The sequence below is a fragment of the Abramis brama genome (assembly GCF_963993115.1).
Source record: "Abramis brama genome assembly, chromosome: 18".
Taxonomy (NCBI): domain Eukaryota; kingdom Metazoa; phylum Chordata; class Actinopteri; order Cypriniformes; family Leuciscidae; genus Abramis; species Abramis brama.
In genome coordinates, this window is record NC_139980.1 from 8,331,204 (window position 1) to 8,359,118 (window position 27,915).

General features: G+C 38.3%; 3 protein-coding genes across 5 annotated transcripts in view; 2 read left to right on the forward strand and 1 right to left on the reverse strand.

Annotated features, from left to right (window-relative positions):
- Positions 1–567: 567 nt before the first annotated feature.
- armt1 (acidic residue methyltransferase 1) lies at positions 568–8,194 on the forward strand. Its single transcript, XM_084091740.1, has 5 exons — positions 568–652; positions 2,757–2,862; positions 2,997–3,238; positions 5,584–5,749; positions 6,086–8,194. Exons 1-5 carry the CDS (start codon positions 600–602, stop codon positions 6,863–6,865), a joined length of 1,347 nt encoding a protein of 448 aa, XP_083947866.1. The 5' UTR covers positions 568–599; the 3' UTR covers positions 6,866–8,194.
- Positions 8,195–9,016: 822 nt separating this feature from the next.
- esr1 (estrogen receptor 1) lies at positions 9,017–23,786 on the forward strand. Of its 3 annotated transcripts, none has more exons than XM_084091053.1 (9): positions 9,017–9,127; positions 9,638–10,082; positions 12,245–12,468; positions 16,601–16,717; positions 16,988–17,320; positions 19,083–19,221; positions 20,297–20,430; positions 21,401–21,584; positions 22,142–23,786. In XM_084091053.1, the coding sequence occupies exons 2-9, from the start codon at positions 9,754–9,756 to the stop codon at positions 22,371–22,373; spliced, it is 1,692 nt and encodes a 563-aa protein (XP_083947179.1). In that variant the 5' UTR covers positions 9,017–9,127; positions 9,638–9,753; the 3' UTR covers positions 22,374–23,786. The 3 variants fall into 3 exon arrangements, with proteins under 3 accessions (XP_083947179.1, XP_083947178.1, XP_083947180.1); XM_084091052.1 differs by having other exon boundaries at positions 9,031–9,127; positions 9,605–10,082; XM_084091054.1 differs by having other exon boundaries at positions 9,044–9,127; positions 9,643–10,082.
- Positions 23,615–27,915, reverse strand: part of syne1a (spectrin repeat containing, nuclear envelope 1a) — a 121,563-nt gene continuing 117,262 nt past the window's right edge. The window contains exons 141-146 of the mRNA XM_084091051.1: positions 27,288–27,488; positions 26,737–26,865; positions 26,295–26,504; positions 26,060–26,152; positions 25,456–25,514; positions 23,615–24,473 (exon numbers count right to left, since the gene is read on the reverse strand). Of these exons, the coding sequence (XP_083947177.1) occupies positions 24,212–24,473; positions 25,456–25,514; positions 26,060–26,152; positions 26,295–26,504; positions 26,737–26,865; positions 27,288–27,488 (954 nt within the window). The 3' untranslated portion in view covers positions 23,615–24,211. The remainder of the gene's footprint in view (positions 24,474–25,455; positions 25,515–26,059; positions 26,153–26,294; positions 26,505–26,736; positions 26,866–27,287; positions 27,489–27,915) is intronic.

The window sequence follows — 27,915 nt, forward strand, 5'->3', positions numbered from 1 at the left end:
TGAAAATCATATCCTGAGACTACTAACCTGCTGAAAACGTTTAAACCAGACTATGCTGGTCTTTTCTGGATAAGCTTTTGATTAGCATGTGGCCGGCTGGTCACCCAGCTTGATCAGCTGAAAAGTGCCCAAAACCCTCCGAAACCAGCCAACACACCAGGCTGAGAGACCAGCTACAAACCATCTGGTTAAAATGTTTTCTTTTTTTCCCGCCTGTGCAGGCTTTGAATTTAATTAATATTAAATTAAAAAAGTCACAATGTACTTTGTGAATACTACGCATCTGAATATTGTCATGTCTGATTTGTTTGTGTGACCAACATGGCTTTACACAGACCGGCCACTAGAGGACAGTAATGTCAACGATCACGAGGATGACGAGATACTGACAACTCAAATTGGCTTATAATTCCTCGTAAAAACAAAAACAAATACCATGCTCACTTGTGTGATTTAATGTGTTGCCGCGATATGCGAGTGAAGGACACAGAGTGTATTAAATTATTTTATACCTTTACATTACATTGTTAATTGGTCACCAATCGTTCTTAAATAAAGTTTGTTGAAAATCTTTAGTCCTTCCTGTTTGCATTGCTAAGATGGAGGTAGAGGGAACGTTCCCCCCGCTGTCACTCTCTGCTAAATTTGAGGGGTATGTCTTTATAATCATTCCATGCTCACTATTGACGTCATTTATATATAATTAGGCTACGGCAAGAAATTCATCGTGTTGTTCAATTGCAATGAATGCATGCTGCGTTTAGTCAAATATGCAGCCTGACAGCCTGTCATCATTAGTCCCCTTCACACGTACCGTCTTTACTGGTAAATTACAGGTTACAGATCATGTGTGAAAAGGACATTTTCAAAACTACCATGAATCAGTTCTGGCCATTTTCCAGTATAGGAAGTTGTAACCTTACCTGTAAATTACCGATATCATGATGTGTGTGTGAAAGAAAAAAGATTATTGGTGTGCTAATAATTTTGCAGTATCAAAGTAAATAAGGTAAGAAGTGAAAACTGGAGAGAGGAAATTGTATTAACTAGGTTAAGGTTGTGACATAGTGCTCTAAATAAAACATTAAAAATGATAGGAAAACATCAGACTGGTCTATGTGAGGATTGCCAGGAAGAGGAATCTGTGGAGCATGTCATTCTACATTGTAGAAAATATACATAGACAGTAAAAGAAAATATACTCATTGTATAATTAGATACTTATTGATTGATCCACACTCCTGAACAGATGGTGGCGGTACTGCACCAATGAGATGGATGCCAACCGCCGTTAAAGTGATGTCACGCGGTTTTTAGGCTGAAACATTTTTGTCACATACAGCAAACATCTCCCCACTATCCGCTAGCTGCCTGTTCCCTGAACACACTGTAAAAAATGCGGTCTCTGTAGGCAGCCCAGGCTCCACAAACGGCAACAAAAACAAACTCGGCCAACCTGGACCACGAAACATAACAAACAGTGTTCCAGCCAATAACCGACAAGAATGATTTGGGGTTGGGGGGTTAGTGCGCGTGCACATGAAGGGGGGTGTGGGGAGTGGAGGAGAGAGAAGCATGAAGAGGGAAGTTAGCTAGAGGAGAGATGTCCTGGACAACGACTAACGTTAGAATTAAATTATCTTGAATTTTGATATGACCGACACACGACCAAAGAGACGACGTTCCGATGAACAAATAGCAAAGAAGAGGGAAAAAAGAAAGAGCGTGCAAAGTCCCGATTTTACACCGGAAAAGCCTTCGAAAGGTGGCGAGAACTCCGCCGGCAGAAGGGCTTCCAATCCGACATTCAGGTCTCTCTGGTTTTGCTGGACAGGTGGGTAAATTCAGTCTGGCGTTAATGACTGTTTCAGGAAGCACAGAAGGGAGGGTCGAGCTAGCCTCCGTTTTGTTTGACAATACTTTGAACGTCAACAATTAGTGACGTCACCCAACATCGCTTAGAGCACTTTTAAAAAAAGAAGAATCTGTAGTCCTTCCTATTTGTAATGCATTTCAAAGATGGAGGTGGAGGGAACGTTCACCCCGCTGTCACGCTCTGCTAAATTTGAAGGGTATGTCTTTATAATCATAGTTTATCTTCCATGCTCACTGTTGACGTCAAAAATACGTTTCAAAAATACCTGTAAATCAGTTCTGGCAATTTTCCAGTATGTGTGTGAAAAAAAAAAAAAGAGAGAGAGAATATCGGTATTAGCACGCTTTGCAGCGACTACTGCATACTATAGTAACAGCAGTACTGTATAAGTAACTATTGTGCGTCTCGTGTTTTTAAGAGCAAAAACCGTGTCTGATCATCCCCTTGCACCTGCCAGTAAAACATAATTATGGTCAAAATGGGACAGATACTGTGAATACATAGAGAAACTGAGGATGAAGAAAACGTCGCAGAAATGTTTTGACAGCACATACAATGCCTAGATATGCTGTCTAGATAGGCGACTAACCAGCTTTTTAGACACTTTGATTTCAATGGTCATGCTGCTGCTGGATGTAATGACTGACAACCAGTACCACCTATTATCACCTAATATAAAATACTTTATTTACTACTTTTTAGGTGTAGCCTTATTTTCTTATTCCTCAAATTACTAGTGCTAGTGAAAGTTATGTCTCTTTGTGTTACAGCTAGTTTTTTTGATAACAAATGTATCTCTTTTTATCTGAATCATAGATTTTTTTTAATAATAACTAAAAAATAATAACACATTAAATATTTAATGATTTGCTATTTTTAGGTCCTTTGCCTATCTGACTGTGAGAGATAGACTACCAACCATACTCACAAAAGTGGTAGACTCTTTACATCGTAATAAAGAAAGTTTCTTCAAAGAATATGGAAAGGTATGTATGATTTTTCATTAGTTATGTTCAACATTTTTACAATATTCAATATTTTCTTATGTTATTCATAAAATAAAATAAGCCTGTTCTGACAGTTTTCTCAGATTTAACTTCTAAATGATGTGTTTGATCAGGAGGGCATCCAGGCAGAGAAGAGGGCCATCTCCTTCCTGTCCAAGCTGAGGAATGAACTGCAGACAGACAAACCTGTTCTGCTTCTGACTGATAATGCTGAGGACACAGAGGCCTGGAATGAATACATGGGTAGACAGCAGGACCTGATGGAGGACGGGCAGCCTGTCAGCTGGTTCAAGTCATCATGGCTTTATGTGGAGTGCTACATGTACCGAAGGATCCAAGAGGCTCTGAATATGAAGTAAAACAAATCAGCTTAATGCATAATGAATACAATTTTAAATTAAAAAAGGCCAGAGAAATTATACTTGAGGGAAATTAATACTGTCACAATTTTACTCAAAAATCAAAGCATCTTAATGTTTAGATTAACTTTAGCATCTAATAGTAAAAAAAAACAACTTTTTTTGTATTTAAAAATAACAATACTGAGTTTATAACCTGTTTAATAACAATTTATTTAAAGAGACAATCTTAAAAAAATCTAAAAAAAAAAATAAAAAAAAATCATGAACAGGGTTTCCGCGGGGCATTAAAAGTCATTAAATGGATTTTGCGAAAATTTAAGGCCTTAAATAGCATTAAAAAGCATTACATTTTAAGCATTAAAAACATTAAAAATTTAGATATAGTTTTGAAGAAAATTTTATATTATCAATTTATTTGAATATATAATATAATTTTGAATATAAATATAATTAATCATTTTTATTTGCTGTTGCAAAACATGTACGTTAGTGTGATAAACACGCGGAACCGGTTTGGTAATTGCTTCTGGCCAGAGCAAAATTGCTGTGATGCGGAGGTGACGCTGGAATTTTGAACAGCAGGAATAACAGGAAATATAGCTGCAAGCAGCGATATGGGGCCAAGCCCTTGAAGCAGCTGCAACAGGATGAGCAAAAACAGCAGAAATTGAACATGCATGAAAAAACAGCTGGTTCAGAAGTACAGGTGAAAATGAACTCAAAATGAACAGAAGTTCAGATGAGAATGAAGACAGAATGAACAAAAACATACTTATTTTTAATCCAAGAGAAAGAAAGATTAGTACAACGCCTGAATAATAAAGGAATCGAAATGACACAATATTCCACAATTTTTCTAAAGTCATCCCATACGGGACTCGAACCCACTATCTCTGGATCAGATGTCTGTCACATATCTCGTTGCACCACTGGCAAGACATGCATTCACCAAGATGCTGATGTTCCATAATTCAAGTGAGAATCAACTCAAAATTAATCATTGTTATATGCACAACATGTCGTCTTTATTGAGTTCCTTCTCAGATAGACACCATGTCTGGAACTGAAGCATCTTTGCACCACTTCTGGCCACAGTACCTATTGCGGTCTGGTTTAGCAGCTTGCACCACTCAGTTGATGCTGACTTACCAAACTGCAGTGGAGAGGCTTCAGTGTAAGAATTAGCACACAAAAGCATGTTGACCAGATTAGCATGCTAAGCTATCTTAATGCTAATGTAGCTTATGGTTAACCTGATTTCTGAAGAGCCACAATGCATTCGTAAAGTGTAGCATTTAATATCATGATATTATATTGTAATTAATGGCAATGTCCTTGTTTTTGTTTTTTGTTTCAAATTTGGTGAAAATATCTCATTTTGTGTTAGTTATAGACATTTATATGTATGATAGCATAAACAATGACCCATGGGCAGTTATTGGAAAATGTTTTTAAATTGCTAAATCACAACACTACACAAACAGTAAGGCGAAACCTAGCATGTTTGGTATTGTTGGACTCGACAAGGATTCAGGAACCTAAGGAGATGACTCGTGTGAAAATAAGTCAATCACACCTAGAGTTATAAGCATTTGAAAAATAAATTTTACCACTAGTAATATTACCAGGTAAAATTGGTAAGTACCTGGTAAATTACAAGTAATATTACTTGGGGTGGCTGGTTTGAAACTTCTCAGGATGACCCATACCGAGTTTCGTAACGGTACGTTCAGTACAGATTGATTTTTTTTTTTGGACAAAACGTTCAGAAGTTATAAGCAAAAATAGCCATTTTTCGGATCTCCGGACCAGTAGGTGGCACAGCGCCGAAATGTGATGACATGTACCAAGTTTTGTCTGAATACGATAAAGCGTTGCAGACATACAATAACTAAATTTTATATATATATATATATATATATATACAGGGTTAGTCGTGGATCATGTATGACATTAAAATAAATAGCATTAAAAAAGGCATTAAAATGCATTAAATTTAATTTGAAGATACCTGCAGAAACCCTGATGAAGACCATTAAAAATGACTATACATGATTGTACTTAATAGCTCTAAATTAAATAAAATTGTGATGAGTAAAAAAGTATGACTTGCTTTAGAAATACTATAGCATAGTAATTAGTGAAATAGTTTATACCATTTTAGTCTTTTTTTAAACCAAATAATAATTTCAAGTGTTATCTTAAATGTGCTTTAAGTTGTTTTATTTTCTATATTTTGTTAAATCAAGGGTAATTGATTTAAATACTCTCCGCTGCATTGATACATTTTGAATTGTAAAATTCATTTATTTTGTTTGTTTTACTTTGTTTCCTAAAGTCCACCAATGGGTAACTTTGACGGCTTTAAGGAGGGAAAGACGCAAAGCTTCTTTGAATCTCAACAAGCGATTAAATGCCTCTGTACATACCTTCAGGAGCTCATAACCAACATGGAGAACATGACTGAGATGCAGCTGCGAGAGAACTTTCTCAAGTTGCTTCAGGTTAGTATGTCCATGCTCTTAGCTGCAGCATAATTAAATGATCCCTGCCATTAAAAACAAATGTTTATGTGACATGTTTATGTTTCTCTGACATAAGAACACAATACCAAAAACAAGAAAAGTCTATTTCACTAAGCCATAACCATTAACTTAATGACTCGCATCTTTAATTTAGAACAAAGAATCTTGTTAGCCAAAATGACATCAAGTTTGCGGTGCCAAGTAACATGCCTTGGGGTGGCTGTTGTTTTCAGCATGTGCTTGTCTACGTTATTGATATTAGACTGTTGGGGATAACGTAATGTCACATAATCTTGTTTATTGTGTATTTTGTAGGTCTCTCTGTGGGGAAACAAGTGTGATCTGTCCATCTCTGCCGGTCAGGACAACTCTCAAAGGTCCAGTCCCATCGATTCTCTGTCTGATCTCCAGCGCTTCATCCTAGTGGATGACTCCAACATGGTTTGGTCAACACTGGTTGCTGCTCAAGGGTCCGGATCCGCAGGGAAGAAGCATGCAAGAGTGGACATTGTTTTAGACAATGCTGGTTTTGAGCTTGTTACCGATCTGGTCCTTGCTGACTTCCTTGTTTCTGCCGGACTAGCCAAGCAAATCCGATTTCATGGCAAGTCCTTCCCATGGTTCGTCTCAGACGTCACCAAACAAGACTTTGAGTGGACCATCATGCAGACCATGGCAGCCAATCACAAGTGGATGTCAGCTAGCGCTGTCCAATGGAAGCATTTCATGAAGGATGGCACCTGGTCCTACCATGACCACCCTTTTTGGACCATGCCCCATGAGTTCTGCGACATGGCGTTGGATGCAGCTGATCTCTACAGCACGCTCCAGGGCTCTGACCTGATTCTCTTCAAAGGAGACCTGAACTACAGGAAGCTGACTGGCGACAGGAAGTGGGAGCACACACTTCCGTTCGATCGGGCGTTGAGGGGGTTCCAGCCTGCCCCTCTCTGTAGTCTTAGGACACTGAAGGCTGATGTTCAGGTGGGCTTACAGCCGGGCCAGGCAGAGAAGCTCAACTCTCAGGATCCGCACTGGATGACTAATGCCAAATATGCTGTGGTTCAGTTTTCCAGTCCACACAGAGAACGGTAGAGGTGTTTTTAAAGGAACGAGAGTCCTCACTGATGAGGGAATTAACAGGAAGCGAGATAAATGCACTAATTAAAGATGCTGCTTCAGTTACCAACATGCCAAACAAATGTGTTATGCTGGTTTATCTTTGCTTGTATTTTTTTTATCCAACACTTTTTTTCCCCTTGGAAGCAAATTATATAATGAACCATAACGCTTCTGCATATCAAACACTGAAATGAATATGAACCTAAAGTATGTCCTTGTTGATTAAACAATGAAGTTTTGAAGAGAAACCTGGCAATCGTTTGGTCATAGTTTACACAGTGTATGGTTTTCTGTTTGTACTGCTGATGTGTATTGTGTACAAGTACGGTTATTTAAAGAATACAGATGTAAACATTTAGACGTATACATCTATCAATCTCCACAGATGTCTTGTTTGGTTGTAGTTAAATGTTATTGTCCAAAACTCATTGAGATAGTGAGAAAGGTGTATGTGATTCTGGCTTAAATGTGTTTTAAAGTATATAAAAGAGTTTATTTTAAATGTAGCCTAATAGTTTTTGGGCTTTGCATTATTGCATACTTGAAAAAGAAAACATTAAAGACATACTGTTTTAATAAAACAGTTCTAGTAAAACTGAATGTATGAGGACACAAATTCAAAGGGGAATTTCATGAAATGCAGATGCAATGTTTGTTTTAGCCAAGTGCTAAATCACAATAATTTGCTAATGTTAACACATTCTGTTTTCTGTCTGATAAAAATACTGGCCATACACCATCTCAGAGTGTTTTTATTGTGTTTTTTTCTTTAAAAGCAGGTTTACCGTTATGGGCAGTGTGGAGAATTGCACCAAGATAGTTTCTTTTTAAGCTTATTTATGAGCAAATTGGAAACAGTTGCTAGTCAGGATACCATGCATATGTACTCATACTTTTTAAAATGGTAATTCTGTGTTTTGAATGCAACTGAACAAAGTTTAGAATTTTTTTGTTAGAACAAAGAATACAAATTAGAAACCCATTCTGCTTTTTGATCGGTCTTGTTTTGTGTGTTTTTTTTTTTGATGCTTGGTTTTCCAAGGAGCCTTGCCTCTACAGAGCAGCAAAGAAAAGAGTCAAGGACCCCCAAAGCATTGATGTTACGTAATAAGCACATGAACGCTATCTTTTTGTGTTTAGGGGTCAGCTGAGGACTGCATATATGTGTTTTTTCTTTCCTGGAAATCAAGGCCATGGTTTTGTTCTTTGAACTGTTCTAGTTCTAGTTCTCTTCTGGCAAGAGCTAAGCTCAGATTTGGACTTAAATATTTCAGTTGGCTTCAAATAAAGGATTTTAGGATGTATTGTTGTTTATGTAGTGTTTTTAAGCTGTGAGAAATAAATAGACAAATAAAAATCAGCTAATGTTTTAATTAGTAGCATTAGCATGTTTGAGGACAGAGCTGAATATTTTAATATTTTATTCCTGTGATGGAAAAGCTGAATTTTCAGCATCATTATTCCAGTCTGCAGTGTCACATTATCCTGCAGAAATCATTATAATATGCTGATTTGCTGCTCAAGAAACATTTCTTATCACTATGAATGTTGAAAACAGTGTTTTTGTAGAAACAGTGCTGCAAAAAAAAATCTGAATTCTTTGATTAATAGGAAGTTCAAAGAACAATGTATTTGAAACAGATATATATATAGTTGATAATTGTAATGCATTCTTACTGAATTAAAGTATTAAATACTTTTTGACCACAAACATTTAAACAGTAGTGTATATTACTATAATACTAATGTCTTCCCTTTTCAAGAGAAATCAAAACTCATTAGCCAAGGCCTCCCATACAAAATTGAATGATGAGCGCAAACACCTACACACTTTCCATTTCAACTTTAATAGCTGCCGGTACAGAGGACTGATTATCATCAAACAGACTTGTTTGTCCCTCGTGAACCTCTTGCAAAAATCATTCAACAAAGTTAATAAATTATTTGAAGAATAATTTCCCATGTCTGCAGCATGTAAAGTGGAAATCCAAAGGTTCTGGCAAGTGAATCAGGTGGTGACCTCCTATCTCTTGTTTACCTGGTTGCCACGACCTGCTCTGAAGAGTGACCTCCAGCATCGACCTGTCTTTAATTTGTTTAGCTCTTCTTTTTTTAGCGACAGACATTGAAAGTAAGAAAGGGCACAGGAAATCAACGATACAGTAGCGAGGGGATGCATCAGTGCTTCTCGTGATGGGGCTAAACTTATAAATCAGAGGGTTGATTTGAATTTTGGTAAGGACGTTGTTTTCATTTTCACAAGAAATTATATTCCATGTGCTCTGTTGATCTAGTGTTTTATAATCAAGCATATCGTTCTATTAGTAGTTTCAGTTGAGTTTCCTGTCCTCTCGGTTTCCTGTTTAATAGAAAAGCACCTCACCTCAGACTAGACTATACACCTTCCAGTTGTAGTGTTGCTCATTGTATTTTATCCTTCCTTCAGTGTAATATTTCAAGCTAGAAATAGGAAAAGGAAAGAAGGAAAATGTATTTTAAGAAAGAAATAGAAGAAACAGGGAAAGCAGCCTCACATATCTTAGAAAAACATCACATTTTGACTCTCAGCCCAAGAAGGACTGGAGGAGTAGGCAGAGCAGTGGGGCGGAAGCAAAGTAGAACAAGGGAGAGAGATTTTGAGAAAGACAGTGGGAGGTGGGAAAAAAAGACACAGTCTTTTGGTGGTTGCTTATGAACAGATTGTACCCTAAGGTTGCGTGTGTGTTTCCATGGTGATGTCTGGAGGGCAGACCAGCGGAGAGGCTGCTGGTGCCAGGCAGCGACACAGGACCAACCTGAACCCGGAGAGAGAAGACCTGGAGGGACTTTCCTCACCGCCCACTGCCCAGAAACTCTCACCCATGTACCCCAAGGAGGAGCACAGCGCAGGGGGCACCAGCTCCTCTGTCAATTACCTCGATGGAGCCTATGAGTACCCAGACCCCACACAGACCTACGGCACCACGTCACCCGCAGAGCCTGCCTCTGTCGAATACTACCCGGCTCCCACGGACCCCCACGCACCCCCCGTTGAAGAACATCTGCAGACGTTAGGCGGCGAATCCAGCAGCCCTCTCATGTTTGCACCCACCAGCCCTCAGCTGTCCCCGTACCTGAGCCATCATGGAGGACACCACTCGACCCACCAGGTGTCCTACTACCTGGACACCTCGTCTAGCACAGTCTACAGGTCAGTGCAGCTTGAAATATGAGCTCTGGTTGTGTTGATGTTTTGGACGCCATTGTAGGTGCAGAATTCCAAGTTCTAAAGTTATATTGGTTTTAAGATCTTTTGTAGAAACTGAAAATCATTTGTTTTTATTTCTTAAAATCAAGTTTCTATGGCCATTTTCATGTTGAAATCAAGGTTAAAGGGAACTATATAAGATGTTTAAGATCATAAAACAGACATGAAATACTATCAGGTGTCCAGTTAATCAGATGAGGTTGTTCTGGGGGTCATTTACACCTGATATATGATTCATTGAGGCATAATGTTTGGTCTAGCACTCAAATCCTGCTTGGATACCTGCTTACCAAGGTTAATTTTTGTAACAACACCTTACATAAAACCTGGTGAAACCATTCTGGCACATTGTACGCTTATTCATTTTGTGAACATGTTTAATTTGCTTACTAACCATGACTTTTGTAATAATTTAAGTACCATTATTAGCCAACATTTACCATTTGAACATTTACACTAAACTATTTTTTTTTTTAGCCATTACAGATTTTACAATATTTTAAAGGTGAAACTTATTTTAAGACTGATGTTTTGCATATATTTTTATACGTATTGAATTTAATACATTTTTTTTTTTATGTTCCTAATTGTTATGGCTATAGGTTTGTGAGTTGTGTATGACTAATATTTAATGCTAGTTGGTCTTTGGCATGTGTGATCATTTACAGTTATATTGAGAATGAGCATGACTTTTCACACGCTTTTTCCCCTGCAGGACATGTATACATTTTCTTTACAAACTAAATGGTGATGAGATGTTGTTGGTCAGAAAGTACATGCTGATCTCGTGGTTAGAACAGGATATGATACTTTCTGTATTACCCTAAAGAACAGATCATATTTTGCTTATGTGTGTGTAGATTGTGAGAAATCATTGAGAATGTTTAAGGAATACACAGACACATACAAAGCGCTTGACCTTTTCGTGTCCAGTGTCACATCGAGTGTTCTCTGACATATACTCTGTGCTCTTGAACTAATTATGGTTTATTTTAATTTGTTGTTACTTTATGCTCTATGTTTGTGCTGTTAATTATTAGTATTTCTTGACTTCTTGGAAAAGAAGGTTAGGATTGTAAACACCACTATCCGACATGGGGACTGAAGTACACCCGTCACAAAAAGAAGTGTACATTTGTAAAGTTTCTGATTCAATCCTGTCTGTAGACCTTGAGGAAAGTACAATTAGTGAAAACAACCGTGGTATTGGAATTATCACGTCCTGTCTGAATGCACAGGGAGCACATTTTTCACTTTCAAATAAACTAAGAAGAAATTATTTAAATAAATAAAAAACCCATTTTAGGTAAAAATCTGTTGTTTAAATCTTTTGTCAAAGGCGTATATTACAGTTTCACTTCAAGAAGTGACAATGCATCTCTGCTTTAGGCTGCTTGGAGACCTCAAGTTTGACAGTTGGTGACATTGGACATCACTGCAGTCCATTTATGAGGTTATGCAATATATCTGCTGGACATCAGAATTAAAGATAAAATAAATATTTACAAACACTGGAACAAGGGGTCAAAAGGAAACGGGAATGGTCACACTAGTTAGCTGTTTGCAGTCACGTACATGATCTCCTTAGACATTACAAACTTGCATCTCAAAACCTTAACCACGATGTACAAAATGGTAGTTTATTGATTATCAGATGACATAGTTTTTTTGTTTGTTTGTTTATTTTTAAATAAATGCCAGTGTTTGATAATTAATTGTGTATGCTCATTACCTTTATTTTACACTTATATGCTCACTGAAAGTAAATTTTTAATAGCACTTTTAATTTAATAACACTGTTAAATTGAATCTTTAGCAAATCTCAGAAATGACATATATAATGTTGTGAGGCCTACATTCCCAATGTAATTTGTTAAAATACGATAGTCTTCAAAATCTGTCATTTATCGACCATAACATGGAAATAATTAACCACTTATCTATATCAGCCAGAATTTGAATAGGCCTAATTATTTGTAAGCGTGCCATCTAGTGAATCAGTAAAACACAAAAGTAAGTTTGTCCTCAATGGTGGTTGGAACTTGGCCTGGTTGTTATCATTATTATCCACTGTATATTGACATCTGACCTCTGTCTGTCTCCAGGTCCAGTGTGATGTCTTCTCAGCAGGCAGGTGTTGGTCTGTGTGAGGTGTTGTGCAGTGCGACTGACAGGCAGGAGATGTACACCGGATCAAGAGCTGCAGGAGGGTTTGATTCAGAGAAGGAGACGCGCTTCTGTGCGGTGTGCAGTGACTATGCCTCTGGCTATCATTATGGAGTCTGGTCCTGTGAGGGATGCAAAGCTTTCTTCAAGAGAAGCATTCAGGGTAGCCAGCATGTTACACACGCAATCCTTGCTGTTCTGAACATCAGCACGGCTGTGATTCGGCTGCAAGTACTCACAGCTAAGCTTTGCTGACATTCAGAACCGATTGTTTTACAAACACGAATATTAAGTAACTTACTTTTGTTGTAGTTATTTAGTCTATTTTCTATTTTTGCCACTGAAAATAGATCCAAACAAAAAGTGGGCAGTCAATTATTCCGAACATAGCGAAGTAGCCTAACGTGTTGAAGTGAATTATTAAATGACTCACTCAAAAACACAGCAATTGTCGCCACCTATTGGCGAAACGATGTAAGAAAGAATCACCGAAAAAATCCCACCATTAATGCTCAAAAGTCTTTTGGGATTCGGAACGCACAAACATGGAACATTCACACAGAACACGTTTTGCGTTAAAAAACGGGAGATGGAGAGCAGTGGAGTGGGGAAATGCAAGGTTTAGAAAATCGCTTTTTGTTCTTAAAGTTGAACTTCTTTTAACTTGAATGACGCGTTTTTTAAAACGTTGTGTCATGCGCGAGACGCGGCAAAAGACGCGACGCTCGAGCGCACAGTCTAGCGCGTTTACATAGTTAAATAGCAAAGCAGTGAAGTAAATGCAAAAACACCGATCTCATGTGATTGACAGGTTATCCCACCCTCGCGCCAAAAAACACGTCATCAGAGAAGAGATAGCCTATCACTGCAAGGGTGATGGGTATGGGAAGTTATTTTGATTAAAGGGTTAGTTCACCCAAAAATGAAAATTCTGTCAGTAATTACTCACCCTCATGTTGTTCCAACCGCGTAAGACCTTTGTTCATCTTCGGAACACAAATTAAGATATTTTTGATGAAATCTGAGAGCTGTCTCACTTCTCCATAGGCTGCTAGGTGACCGAAACTTGCTGGCCCAGAAAAGTTATTAAAGAGATCGTTAATATAGTCCAAGTGACTACAGTGGCTCAATCTTAAGTATATCAAGCGACGAAAATACTTTTTGTGCGCACAAACAAACAAAAATAACGACTTTATTCCACTATTCATTTCCTTCTCTCTGGGCCTCTAGTTGGTTCACGTAGTGTTTTTGCGCTGCGCGTCTGTGTTACACGTCACCACGTAGGCTCACTATTGGCCGACGCTGGTCATGTGTGTGATGCGTGATGACGTGTAACACAGACGCGCTGCGCAAAAACACTACGAGGCCCAGAGAGAAGGAAATGAATAGTGGAATAAAGTCGTTATTTTTGTTTGTTTTTGGGCACAAAAAGTATTTTCGTCGCTTGATATACTTAAGATTAAGCCACTGTAGTCACTTGGACTATATTAACGATCTCTTTAATAACTTTTCTGGGCCAGCAAGTTTCGGTCACCTAGCAGCCTATGGAGGAGTGATCCAGCTCTCAGATTTCATCAAAAATATCTTAACTTATGTTCCGAAGATGAACAAAGGTCTTACGCGGTTGGAACAACATGAGGGTGAGTAATTACTGACAGAATTTTCATTTTTGGGTGAACTAACCCTTTAAAGTCATCATGAAATCAAAATCTTATTTTTAATGGAATATTGTATAATTTCACTAATATTTGACTCGGATAAACATCACAGTAGAGATGAAAAGACTGTCGCAAACTCTGTTTTATGCAAACTTTAAAGGTTACGAGGGCACATGAGTTAAAAAAATTATAATTATGAGCACGGGCAAATCATTTATAATAAATTGTGCAACATTGGATTAAAAACCAAGAATTGTCCATTTTAATTTCATAGTGACTTTAAAGAACATAGGCCTATTTGCTCAATAAAAATTTGCATTTGTTGATTGAATTCTAGTAGGCTATACAATATGCATAACAATGGGCATTAATAATCCTCTGATAATAATCCTTAGCATCCGCAAGCAATACTAAAATTCATCCTTTGAAAAAGGTTGATAATTTAGAGCACATAGTTTTCTCAGTCACCTAATGTCCAAAAATATATGGCTGCTGGCAAAAAGAAAAAATAATTAGATTTTCCTTGATTCTATTTTCAATTCACGCCCTTGTGCTTTCAAATACAATTTTGAATGTGTGAAAATGTGTAGTATGTAATCATCCTTGCATGTTCACTATTGTCCTCCCTTTTAAAGGTGACAGAAAAAGGTGAAAATCAAAGTCTCACATGTGCTAAATCTGATGAGAGGCTGACATGTACAAAGACAGCTCACAGATGTCTCTGTCTACACCTTATTTGCAGTTCTGTATTGTGTTGGAGGGGGTGCAGACCTGGGTGGGTTTGGTGAGATGAGAAGCCGGGTAGATGTTTTGAACTCGACCCTGACACACAAGCTCCTGATGAGCTCTTTCCTGGGGCAGGTAACTGCTGGTGATTTAACTGCCATTTTGGTGAGGAAAACTGAGCGAGAAACTGGAGGAAAATGACTGTAAGTGTGTGCCTGACAAATGGGTTTTCAGGACACACTGGGTGAGGGGAATTACAGTGAGAATAAGGGAGTACAGAATGATAGAGAGACATGATGTTTAAAGAGAGAGAAGACAGGACAGGAAGGCAGAGAGAAGAGCAGAAGCAAGACAATAAAACCTCTTCCTGCGATTTGAATTTGAGTATCCTATATATAATTGTTTCATATAATTTGAGTTTGAGATCCCTGCAAAAAATTTTTACAAACAACTTAATCCCAGGTTTTCTATGAGGAATAAACAAACTTTTTTTTAATAAAAATTAAGATTTACTTCAAGATTCCTGCCAAAACAATATGTCCACCCATCTAATATGCTGTTGGTCCTCCGCATGCTGTCAAAACAGCATGGACTAAAGGTGTTCTTTGGTATCTGGCACCCAGATGTTAGCAGCAGATGTGAGCACCTGGAGGGTGTGAGGAGCCTCCGTGGATCGAACTTGTTGGTCCAGCACATCCCACAGATGCTCAATTGTATTGAGATCTGGGGAATTTGGAGGCCAGGGAAACACCTTGAACTCTTCATCATGTTCCTCAAACCATTCCTGAACAATGTGTGCAGTGTGACAGGGTGCATTATCCTGCTGAAAGAGGCCAATTCCACCAGGGAACACCATTGTCATGAAGAAGTGTACCTGGTCTGCAACAATGTTTAGGCAGGAGGCACGTGTCAAATTTACGTTCACATGAATGGTCGGACACAGGGTTTCCCAGCAGAAGCATCACACTCCCTCCTCCCTGCCATCACTTCTCCAGGTAAATGGTGCACACATACACGGCCATCCACGTGATGTAAAAGAAAACAGGACTCATCAGACCAGGTGACCTTCTTCCACTGCGCCGAGGTTCAGTTCCGACACTCGTGTGCTCATTGTAGGGGCTTTCGATGGTGGTCAGGGGTCATCATAGACACTCTGATTGGTCTGCGGCTACGCAGCCCCATACGCAGAAGAGTGCGATGCACTGTTTGTTCTGACACATTACCATCATTAAAATTTTGTGCGACTTGTACACAGTAGAAGACTGTTAGTAAATTCGTAAACTCTCATCACTGCTGATCGGAAGCAACCCACAAGCTTTGCCGTCTCTGCAGATGACGGTTTAGGAATTTGAAATTGTTAAAGTGATTTTGTTGAGTCTTTCTAATGGGCACGGTGGTGTGAATTGCTCTCAACAGTTCCCAGGGCATCTTTGCTAGCCACCCAAAATGTCTTAAAATGTTTTTGCTATGATTTTGTTCACATCCAAATTTTGTTATGAATATTTTGGATTCTCTGTTGTATAATATCCTATTGCAAACATACCTCACTAGGATTATGTGCATGGTTTTTGGATGTCCATGTGTATGTGTTTGTGTGTAGGTCTGTGACATTTCTGGCTGTGGCACACTCATCTAATTTAAAATTTCATCTGGAGCACTGGAACAGCATGTACCTGCTCTCAGTGCTTAATCAGATCCAAGGCCACCGATGCACTGCACTGCACTCTTTGTCGCTTGTGACGGAACAATATTTACACATCTCTAATACGGAGTAAAAAAAACAAAAAAAAAACATCTCTGAAAGCTGATCTTAAAAAAGTAGTAAATATGGTTAGGCATTTTGCTGTTTAAGCAAGGTAAAAGGTAAAAGAATGATCAATAACAAGCTCTACTTGGTTCCTCTGCCTCTAGGTCACAATGACTATGTTTGTCCAGCGACCAACCAGTGCACTATTGACAGAAACCGCAGGAAGAGCTGCCAAGCATGCAGACTACGCAAGTGTTATGAAGTAGGCATGATGAAAGGAGGTACATCAAATATATTCCTACTTTTCTCTTCCTTTCTCTCTCTTTAAGTCTCACATAAACATGACCTCCATCACAATCATGTTTTTTTCTATGTGTGTGTGTGTGTGTGTGTGTTAAATGTAAATTAAATATACACACATATACAAAAAGGCATGTCTCCCATCAACTACCTCATATAATCAGGCAAGACAAGCTTGTTCAAGTGTACTGCACAGGCTTTCATCTTTCTCTTTTTTTCTAATTGTTTGGCCCGCATCTTTTCCATTGCAGGTATTCGTAAGGACCGCGGTGGCCGCGCTATCAGGCGTGAGCGGAGGAAGAGCGGTAATGAGGATCGTGAAAAGAGCTACAGTGAGCTGTCAAGCCGTGTCGGACTGAGGACAGCTCAGGACAAGAGGAAGAAGAGCAGCGGCGGGGTGGTCAGCGCTTTATGCATGCCACCTGACCAGGTGCTGGTGTTGCTTCTGGGAGCAGAACCACCGGCTGTCTGTTCACGTCAGAAGCACTGCCCCCCGTACACCGAGATCACCATGATGTCCCTGCTCACAAACATGGCTGACAAAGAACTCGTCCACATGATCGCCTGGGCTAAGAAAGTACCAGGTGAAATCTTTCAAAGATCAATTAAAGTTGCTTTAATTGTTAATTGTGAGTGCAGCATCAAAGGAAATGTTTTTAAATGTGAAGGAGACACTTCTGAGAAAGTGTCCCCGGTGACAGCCTTGCCAGTTTTTGTAACCGTGGCAGCAGTTTTCAACAGCACAGGTGGCAGAGATTCAAATGACGAGGTCACAGACACAAAGATAAAGAGCATGGGTGTTATTACAGTGATCTGTGCTGCGGCTCAGTTCGATTGGCCTCCAGCTGAGCTCAGCACACATGAAGACACCTGCTGGGACTTTAAGGGAGACATTATATTTAATGTTCAGATTTCTTAATTAACCCTCCTCGGAGAAAAGTAAACAATTTATCTCATGAGATACAGCGGACAAGACTTTAATGTTGTTATATGTGGGGGTGACAACACCAAAATTTCATATTCCAGAATTATTTACTGAAATCATTACTCTTCTAACCCTCTTTTATACATCACAAAGGAAGGTCATTTCAGTCATAGAAATGAAATATGCCTTATTTTATTTTTTATTTCTTTATAATGTAAGCATCACTAATATTACTAATATTAAAGGGGACCTATTATGCCCCGTTTTACCAAATGTAAATCTCAGGTGCCTCCAGAATGTGTCTGTGACGTTTCAGCTCAAAATACCCCACAGATCATTTACTACACCGTATTGTAAATGCCCATTTTTGAGTGGAAGGAAAAATATGCTGGTTTGTGCATGTATCTTTAAATGCAAATGAGCTGCTGCTCCCCGCCCTACTTTCCAGAAGAGGGCGGAGCCTTTACAGCTTATGCCTCAGATACTCTGCCAAAAACTTACAAAAGATCTGTTACGCTCACATGAAATTGCAGTTCTTCGTCATCATGAAAGTTTATTATCTGCATGCATTTTAAAGCCATATCAGCCTAAACTTCTGATATATGGTTTTCTGAGTGCACACATCCGAAGCACGCGCACAGAAATCCGGCTGTTAGACGGCGTGTCCCATGAGTATTAAACTAATTTCTCTTTCACATCTTATTGCGCTTAAACTGTCAAATACACACAAGGTTATGTCTAAAACACACAAAGTACACATAAACATTGACTGAACAACTTAGTAGCTTTAATAAGAATACATTTCTTACTTGAATGCTGCTGTTAAATGCTCTGGCGAGGAGATAAACATGGCGGACTGTGTACAGCTCACTCAGGGGAGGAGCTAAGGCAATAGGGCAGAGTCCGTCAGCAGTCGTGGGCGGGGCCTAAGCATTTATGATGTCACAGAAGCTACAATCTGCAAACAGCTTGTTCTGAGACACTGCTTATGATTTATGGGGATTTAAAAAAGAGGATTGGGTGGATTTTTACTATTATAGGGTGGTTGTGTGTACACACAGTGCGGACACACATTTATGTTCAAACACCATGTAAAAGTGAATTTTGCATAATAGGTCCCCTTTAAATTTGATTTGCAACCCGTCCTACAGACGTGAATGATACCTCAAATCATGCAGCTTGTTGAGAAGAGGTGGGCTATTACTTTCCTAAGTGATGGTGGGTGAAAAATCCCATAGATTTACATTGAAGGAAGGACCTTAACCATATTTAGGGACCAGAATATCATAGAAACTTGGGGTGAGCCAAGAAATCATTCTAATATGCTAATTTGCTGCTCAGGAAACAATTCCTTAAAAAAAAAAAATCTTACTGATCACAAATTTGTGAAGGGCAGTGCATGATGTGACTGTTCTCTCCAGGGTTCCAGGACCTCTCTCTGCATGACCAGGTTCAGTTGTTGGAGAGCTCTTGGCTGGAGGTGTTGATGATCGGCCTCATATGGAGGTCCATTCATTCACCTGGAAAACTCATCTTTGCTCAGGATCTCATCCTCGATAGGTACTGGATGTTCTGCACCTCCTCTTGTAGGACAAAAAACAATCAATTTTTTTGCATACATACAACTCATTTAGTTAGGCTAAAGAAAAAATAAAGCTCAAACCTAATCTAATAACTATTTTAGAACCACTTTTATTCATCTATTTGGGCATGGAAAAGTGCAGTCACAATTTGTGAAGCTTTGAAAACACATTCAGTTGTTTTGATTACATTTAGCCTCGCTTGACTGTTAAGAGTAATGACAAAGCACCAACATGCCGTGAGAGAAACCTGTGGGAACACGTGTTATACTCTGATGAAATCCTGGGCTTTATTTTAGTCTCAGACAGTTTAACATGATACTGATGCTGTGAGTGTGATTGTGAGCTTTTTGAGATGTCACATTGACCAGATGCATTCCCTCTACGTGTGACTAGTTTTGCCTCAATTTCTTAAAGAACATTGAGCAGCATGTGGTTTTATCCCCGCAGAAAGGATGAGCCCTGCAGAGGGATGTGCCTTATAAAATGAGATTGAATGATTGTAAAATGAAAACTACCGTAGACTGTTAAAAAGGATGTGAACTATTTACCCGAGAGCCTTGTGCTCCTCTTCAGAAGGCACAAGTAGCATGTAATTAAAGAGGACCTGATTGGGAACAAGCCTCTTTAAAGGGCTTTTGAAGAACAGCATCATCGCTGACTGAGGAAATACGAATCTAATCAAAACTAGCATCCGTAAAAAGTGAAGCAAAGTGAGCTTGGAGGTTTATTATAGCATCCTGGAAGACGAAAGAGAAAGAATGAGTAAAATTGGGAAGAGACTGAAATGACAAGATAAAATGGTTGAATGAAAGAAAGAGAGAGATAGATAGAAAGAGAGACTGCTAAGATAGGATAAGAACTTATGAAAGACAGAATATCTACAGAGAGTCCATCACAGGTCCAGTCTTTGCTCTCAGGCAAGCAGCAAACAGCATGTACAATGCTCACAGAAAGAAAAAAGAAGGTCCATTTTAAGGCACATATCAGAGTAAAATTTAAAAGCCACAAACGATCTCCTAGCATATATAAAGTGCTGGTCTTCCTCTTTACAGGAATGAAGGAGAATGTGTCGAGGGGATGGCTGAGATTTTCGACATGCTTTTGGCGACTGTGGCTCGATTCCGCAGTCTCAAACTCAAGCTGGAGGAATTTGTATGTCTTAAAGCCATCATACTTCTCAATTCTGGTGAGTCTGTGGTAACAGAAAGTCAAACAGATCATTAATAGCCTCTTTAGATTTGATTTGAGTACTTGGGAAAAGAAGAAACTTCAGAGCTTCCTTTGACATTATGTAATTATACAGTTCCCTGGAATACTTGATTCTGATTGGTCAATCATTCAGTCTCCTCCACACATTATGTTCTAGATAAACAAAAGAGCTTTTCTAAACCAGTGCTATGCTAAACTAGAAGGCTAAACTGTTAGCTTGCTAACTGAAGGCTAAAAACAATGAAAGGGAAATGTTTGATTTTAAATGTAATAAATAAATATAGTTGAATGTAACTTTTTATGTAATTAAGTCAGCTGGTCATTACCACAAAATAAACCCTTTTCATGATCGCTTTTTTGGAATCCCTTACTTATTTAACTGTGCACTACCGTATAAAAGTTTATGGTCGGTAAGATTTTTTTAAAACTTTTGAAAGTCTTTTCATGCTCATCAAGGCTGATCAAAAGTCCAGTAAAAACAGTAATATTTTACTCCAGCCTTCAGTCACATGATCCTTCAGAAATTATTATAATATGCTGATTTGCTGCTCAACAAACATTTCTTATTTTTATCAATGTGAATTATTATAAAAACAGTTGTGCTGCTTAATATTTTGGTAGAAACTGGGATATGTGTTTTTAAATATATATATATAAAACAAAATTTATTTTTTTCTAACATTAAAAAGGTCTTTACTTTTCATTTAATGCATCATTGCTATATAAAAGTATTAATTTCAATTAAAAAAAAATTAAATAAAAACAAATACCGGTAAATAAATCCTCAAACCTGTGCATGCTAATGTACTCAGCATCATCTATGCATAAAATAATGTCATCACTTAACATTCTAATGCATATCACACACACAACCCTAAACATGTCCCAGGTGTCAATTCACATGTAACGTTTAAGTAGTTATTACTTCATCTTTTCTGTCTGGTCAGGTGCATTTTCATTTTGCTCCAGTCCAGTGGAGCCCCTGATGGACAGCTTCATGGTGCAGTGCATGCTGGACAACATCACTGATGCCCTCATTTACGGCATCGGTAATTCCGGTGCCTCTCTGCAGCTGCAGTCCCGGCGTCAGGCGCAGCTCCTGCTACTGCTCTCCCACATCAGACACATGAGGTAACCTCAGATGGATAACAAATCAAAACATTTAACATATACCGTACACTACCACTCTAAAGATTTGGCTCTGTAAGATTTTATTTTTCATCATGGATGCATTAAATTGATCAAAAATGTCAGTAAAGACTTTTGCAATAATTATATTTAATTTTAAAATAAATGCTGTTCTTTTGGACTTTCTATTCATCAAGGAATCCTGAAAAAAAAAATCATGGTTTCTACAAAAATTAAACAACACAACTGTTTTCAACATTGATAATAAGAAATGTGTCGAGCACCAAATCAGCACATTAGAATGAGTTATGTTAATAGAGTTATGGCTCCTGAAAATTCAGCTTTCCATCACAATTACATTTTAAAATCGATTCAAACAGAAGACCGTTATTTTAAATTAAAATAATTTTCACAATATTAATAGTTGAAAAGGGTGTTTTACCCACTTGATGGGACCTTCTTCCCTTTATTAGCAACACAAGTAAGGATATTGTTGCTGAATTATTATTGCTTATATCAGTCAAGCACGTTATATTCGTAATGTTTTGTTTTTTTGAAAGCAACAAAGGAATGGAGCACTTATACCATATGAAATGTAAGAATCGAGTCCCGCTGTATGATCTTTTGCTGGAGATGCTGGATGCCCAGCGATTCCAGTCCCCAGGAGAGGTGCAGCGACTGAGGGCACAGAGTGAGAAAGACCTCCCGTCTACACCATCCACCAGAGGACCTGGAGCCATGCAGCCCATGCAGCCCAACACTGCCTGTCTCAGCCAAAGTCCAGACCCCTGACCTATGTACCGTATACAATCCCAACAGCTGCAGTAATAAGAACTGTGATTCAAATCAAAGGTGGAGTCTCTCCTTGTGCCTTATCAGAGTCCACTTTAGATTTGAATCTAGAAATTAACACATTTGAAAATGAACCTATTTGTAGAAACACACAAGTTGGCTCCTAAACACTATACATCTATGGTCACTTGATTCATGAGTTTTTTTGTCAAAGCTTATTACAGGGATTCAAGACATTTTCTCAGACTTGAGAAAAAGGGCTCTTTTTGGTGCATTGAGAGACAGGCTTCTGTAGAAGCTGCTAATTCTTTTTATTTTAATATCTATTGAGTGACAGCTTTAACATCACAAACTCACTCAAAATAAAATAAATTAATTTAAAAATAAAAATAAAAAAGGACAACCAAGAGCAAGTGAAGTGTATTAGAAACTAGCATTTTTGCAAGTAAAATCTGTTTAATTGCTGAACATTTAGACATTAATTATTCCGCCACTGGATTAGAAAACAGGTGGTGTTATATTGACATTTCACTGTCAAATCTGATCTGTCAATCACAGAAGTAAGTGGTTTGTTATAATTATTTACATTATGGCAATAACAATAGCTATGTATAATTACAATCAGCTCTTAATATAAAGTAACACGAACACTAATATAAAGTGTGACCAAACTGAAAACAGCAGAGGAGGAAAGTTACTCTTAGAACAAAGAAAAACAAGAAAAAGTAATTTCATAAAACAGTTTATGTTAATGCATCATGATTTATTCTCGCAATCGGAGAGCTATTTCTCGATACGAATCATTGCTGTTTTTAATGTTAATAAAATGGCTCAGTGATCAGTGGTGACATTAGTAGCATCTTTTTTTCTACAGAGACGTTTACTTATTGGTTGGCTGATATCACAAAATCTTAAATCCTATTTTTGCTGTATTAAAGTGCTGTAATTGGTTTTATGGCCATGATAACATGACATGTAAATGCTAACAAGAGCTAAATTTCATCAATGTGAAGGACACTAACTGTCTTATATTACGATGTAAACTACATTGTCACATTTTTCCGCAAATCTGTGAATGTGTTTGGTCATAGTCCAGTAGACTTGTACTTTGCATTTATCAGCTATTATATTTGATACTTGAATGTTATGATTGGTACAGTACAAGTTTTGATTTTGAAGGACCTACATGTGGAAATGTTAATTTGGCTCAATTAATTATGAAGAATAGTTGAAAAATATACTAAATGAAAAGATGTGTCTTTATTGTCAGCATTAGCAAACTGTACATAGATAAATAGGCATAGACATTGTAATCATAATTAATGTTTTTTGTCATATTGTTATATCACACAAATTAACAGATGATGGTAATGACTGTTTTACATTTCTGGACAAAAAAAAAAAAATTGTGAACATGCCATAAAATAAAAATACATTTGAATTGTCATGCAAAATCTTATTTAAATAATATTGAAAATAACTTTTTTTCTACAGTTTTAAATAATAAAAAAATAAAAATAAAAGTTTCTTTAGCCTAAGCAAATAATTTTGGCCATTTTCTTGGACGGTATAAGTGCAGTACCTTATGCTTATGTCAGTGCTATTTAGTACGTAATTATATATGATTTTTCCTCTGTTTCCTTGGGACAGAAGAGGTTCACCAGTCTGGCTGTCCAACACTGGTCTACACTGCAATGAGTTCAAGAGTACACAGTTTAGTGAAAAATTAAATTAGCAGCAGTAACTATACAGGAACAGGAACAATCCGCTTTGGCTAACACTAGTCCATTCTGCGTCCTGCAGTGTAATATGAAACATATGAAGGCATTAGTAAAGTCTCATACAGGTGGTGGGCCGTTGGTGTAGCGGAGCATGGGATGAAAAGAACGGGCGAAATTGTTGGCATGGGCACAGCTGTAATCCTGCTCAGTCATGGGTACCAGACAGGTCAGGCCCACTATGAGCAGCAGTAGGAGCTGCAGTGGCAGAGCCGCCCGGAGCACTCGCAGCAGAAAGGGCTGGCAGCGAGCCACAGCAGCGCCACCTTGTGACCCGGAGGAACCAGAGTGAGACGAAGCGCAGCCAGAACCGCTGGGCAACCTACAAAACATCATACCAATAGATTATCATTTATAAGTCCATTCTAATGACACACACGGAAATGTCTCGAGTAACACAGAGCTTCTGCTATTCAGTTTATCATGTGATTCGTTTTTAAAAAGTTAACCATCTTAAACCAAGCAAAAAAAAATGTTTTCGTGCCTGTCATTGTTTAGCTATTTGCATAGAATCATAACTCGCTGAAAGATTGCACACATTAAATCTCTAGATGGTTTGTTTTCGGACAGATATCGCTTCCCATATTTGTGTTATAATCAAAGACACTTCCATATTTTGTAATACTTCATAATAGATTTCATTAAGAAGTCACAAAAAACATGATATAATGCTTAACAAATCAGTAATTCATGTACATTCAAATATTAAATGTATATGAATTGAGGTGTCAAGGCATTTCTATCTATTTCAATGTAAAAAAAAAATATATATTTTTGTTAAGCATTACATACATGTTATGTTTGTTAATGTTGTTAATGAAAGTTACTATTAGGTTTTACACAATATGGCTGCCTTTATGTATTTTTCTCTGATATAAGGCAGAGATGAGCGTGAGAGCATCATAAAAATAAAACTGCAAAAAACAATGAAAGCAACAAAAGTACATGGTTTGGAAAATGACTGATACATTTCAATATTTTCACATGGCATCAAGAATGGAGAAAGATGATGGACCCATGAGGATTTTGAACATAGTTTCTTAATGGTTTTAGTGTTCAAAGTACACAAAGTTACATTGTCAGACTCAATATTATGTTCTTGTGGAAAACCACATAAGATTACTAAGAATCCTTGACTTGGAACCAAAACAAATTCATTTCTTAGAACCGAACAGCCCATGCGGACTCCCACCGCAGAGGATCTGGCCTCTGATCTGAATGGTTCTGATGGTTATGGATCTGGGATCTGGATCTGGAACGAGTTCCATCATCCCCCCTGCATTCTAAAGCCGAGAAACAGGTACCTGTGACGTGGAAGCCTGGCTGAGGATCCTGGTTCTGACACACTACATTTGCCTCGTAGCTGTTGTGCAATGAGCAAAAGGGAGGGAGGGAGGGAGGGGTAAAAGAAAGAAAGAATGTTTCAGTCCCAGCAAATAAAGACAAAGCTTGTGGTGACAAGCAGAGACATATAGCCAGGCCATCAGTATAATCACAAACCAGTAACAACAAAACAAAAGGCGGCAGCAAAATAGGTGGCAATGACAAAAAAAATCTTGCAAGGTGCAAGAAACCTGGCTTTCCACACAGACACCTTCAAACAAATCCACTAAAATTGACTGTGGCTTGATTTGATTCAAAGCACGTCTGAAAGGCAAAGCCAGTGTTTCTTGTATAAATTTCACGAGAAGTGAAGTACTTCTAGAGCCACAAATAAACATCTTTTACAGGGGGATGAGGAAGTGAGCAAATATCCCAGGGGATTTTTGTCAATGAGAAATATTTAAGTGGAACTAACGTAGTGAAAATTTCCCCCCGATATAAGCTCAACCGCCTCATTTTAGCAGGACAGTGACCTTCACGGCATGCCCGAAATAATATCAAAAAAAGGGAGAGGAGATGCATTACCGATTGTCGTTTAGTAGAAACGCTGACATCTGAAACAGGACTGACCGATCCAGAAGTCTCTGCGTCATCCGTAACAGACCAGAGGGACGCATCCTGTGAGTTGGGTGAAGATCTGAGTTTTAGCTTTGAAATGGAGTCTGATATTATGGACAATGTCCCTTTTTTATCTGTCAAACTGATGGAAAAACCGGCCATTGAAGAGATGAACGAGTAATGAATGTGCATGAAGACTGACCTGTCTGTTCCCAGAAGTCTGGAGCTCTTCTAGCAGCTCTAGGTCTATGTCCACAGCCTTCAGGAGCATTTGCAGACGGTTCCCGATGACGTGCACCCTCTCTTGGGCCTCCAGACACTCGCTGCCATGTGCCTGCACCAGCAGCTGCCCCGAGAGCTCCTGCAGACTGTCCACCTTCTGCTCAGTCTCCGTCAGCTCCCGCTGGATTTGCTGCAGACAAACATGTATCAATGTAGTTTAGCTTGGCAAACGTTTTGACTATGGATGAACTACATTTTCATACAAATTACAATATATGGCCATACTATTTTCAACATGCTATCTCGTGGGATGCTCTATTCTTAATCTTTATTTATTCTGCATTCAGTATTGGGTAAATAGGCAAATTTGTGTTCATCCCATGTCCATCCATACCAAAAAGCAGTGACCTGTTCAGAGGTACCTTTAGTGCCCTGTAATGAGCTCGTATTGTATGGCGATCTAGCCCTGATGTGATCGGGATAATCTCATTCCTCCGGCGGTCGATGTTTTCCAGCCAGAGAAGAAGACCATGACTCAGTTCATGGAACTCCTGTAGAGAAGAAAAAAGTGTGAGTGACAGTATTTGCCCATGTGTGTGTGTTTTTAATGTACACTACCGTTCAAAAGTTTGAGGTCAGTAATATTTTATTATGTTTTTGATCAAAATAATTTTTTTCTTATTATTATTACATCATTTCTTATTATCAATGTTAAAAAAAGTTGTGCTGCTTTATATTTTTGTGGAAACCATGATATATTATTTTGCAGGATTTGATGAATAGAAAGTTCAAAAGAATAGCATTTATTTGAAAAAGAAATCTTTTGTAACATTAACATGTCCTTACTGTCACTTTTGATCAATTTCATGCATCCTTGCTGAATAAAAGTATTACTTTCTTTCAAACAAATAATCTTACTGACCTCAAACTTCTGATGGGTAATGTAGCAGGTGCTGTGTGTGTGTGTGTGTACCTGGCACTGCATCAGAGCATCCTGGAGTGCTTTTCTCCAGTCCTTAAGTGATTTTCCCAGTCGATCCCAGCGTGAGTTCATCTCCTTGAGTTTCGCTTTCAGTTCCTGGCTCTCCTCCGAGTCTGACTGGAGGAGTGCAACGCTATTTAAATTGATGGACAGCACTTTGGACTTATGGGAATCCATGGCCTTCTGTAACTCCTGTTGAAACAAAATAAAGTGTTTATGTTAGAATGTTATGTGTTGATTTTTCAGATTGCATTGTGATTTGTATTTAAGTGCAAGTCTTATTTTGGTTAATCAGGACTTCAATTGTTTATCTCTGTTGTTAAATTGCTCTGAAATGAAGGTCCACTTACAATCTTTGGACTGTATACATGTTTTAGTTTGTGTGACACTAAAAATAAACTGGTGAAATCAGATGCTCCAGGATTTTAACAGACTCTGTATGTGGGTCAACGGGATGCTGTGGATTTCCTCTTGTTTATTTCTGTTGCTGACATCCTGCCTGATTTGAAATGTTAGTGTGTGTGTGTGTGTGCCCAAGACTTTATTTAACAGTGTAGACATATGAGCAACCCACATATGGAGCTGTCAGTGACAAATATATGTTTACAGCTTGTGCATG

Coding starts and splice junctions, on each gene's coding strand:
- armt1 (XM_084091740.1), top strand. CDS start 600: ATGGAGGTAGAGGGAACGTTCCCCCCGCTGTCACTCTCTGCTAAATTT. Junction 2,863..2,996: donor TCTTCAAAGAATATGGAAAG/GTATGTATGATT, acceptor GTGTTTGATCAG/GAGGGCATCCAGGCAGAGAA. Junction 3,239..5,583: donor CAAGAGGCTCTGAATATGAA/GTAAAACAAATC, acceptor TGTTTCCTAAAG/TCCACCAATGGGTAACTTTG.
- esr1 (XM_084091052.1), top strand. CDS start 9,622: ATGGTGATGTCTGGAGGGCAGACCAGCGGAGAGGCTGCTGGTGCCAGG. Junction 20,431..21,400: donor CATCATACTTCTCAATTCTG/GTGAGTCTGTGG, acceptor CTGTCTGGTCAG/GTGCATTTTCATTTTGCTCC. Junction 21,585..22,141: donor TCCCACATCAGACACATGAG/GTAACCTCAGAT, acceptor TTTTTTTGAAAG/CAACAAAGGAATGGAGCACT.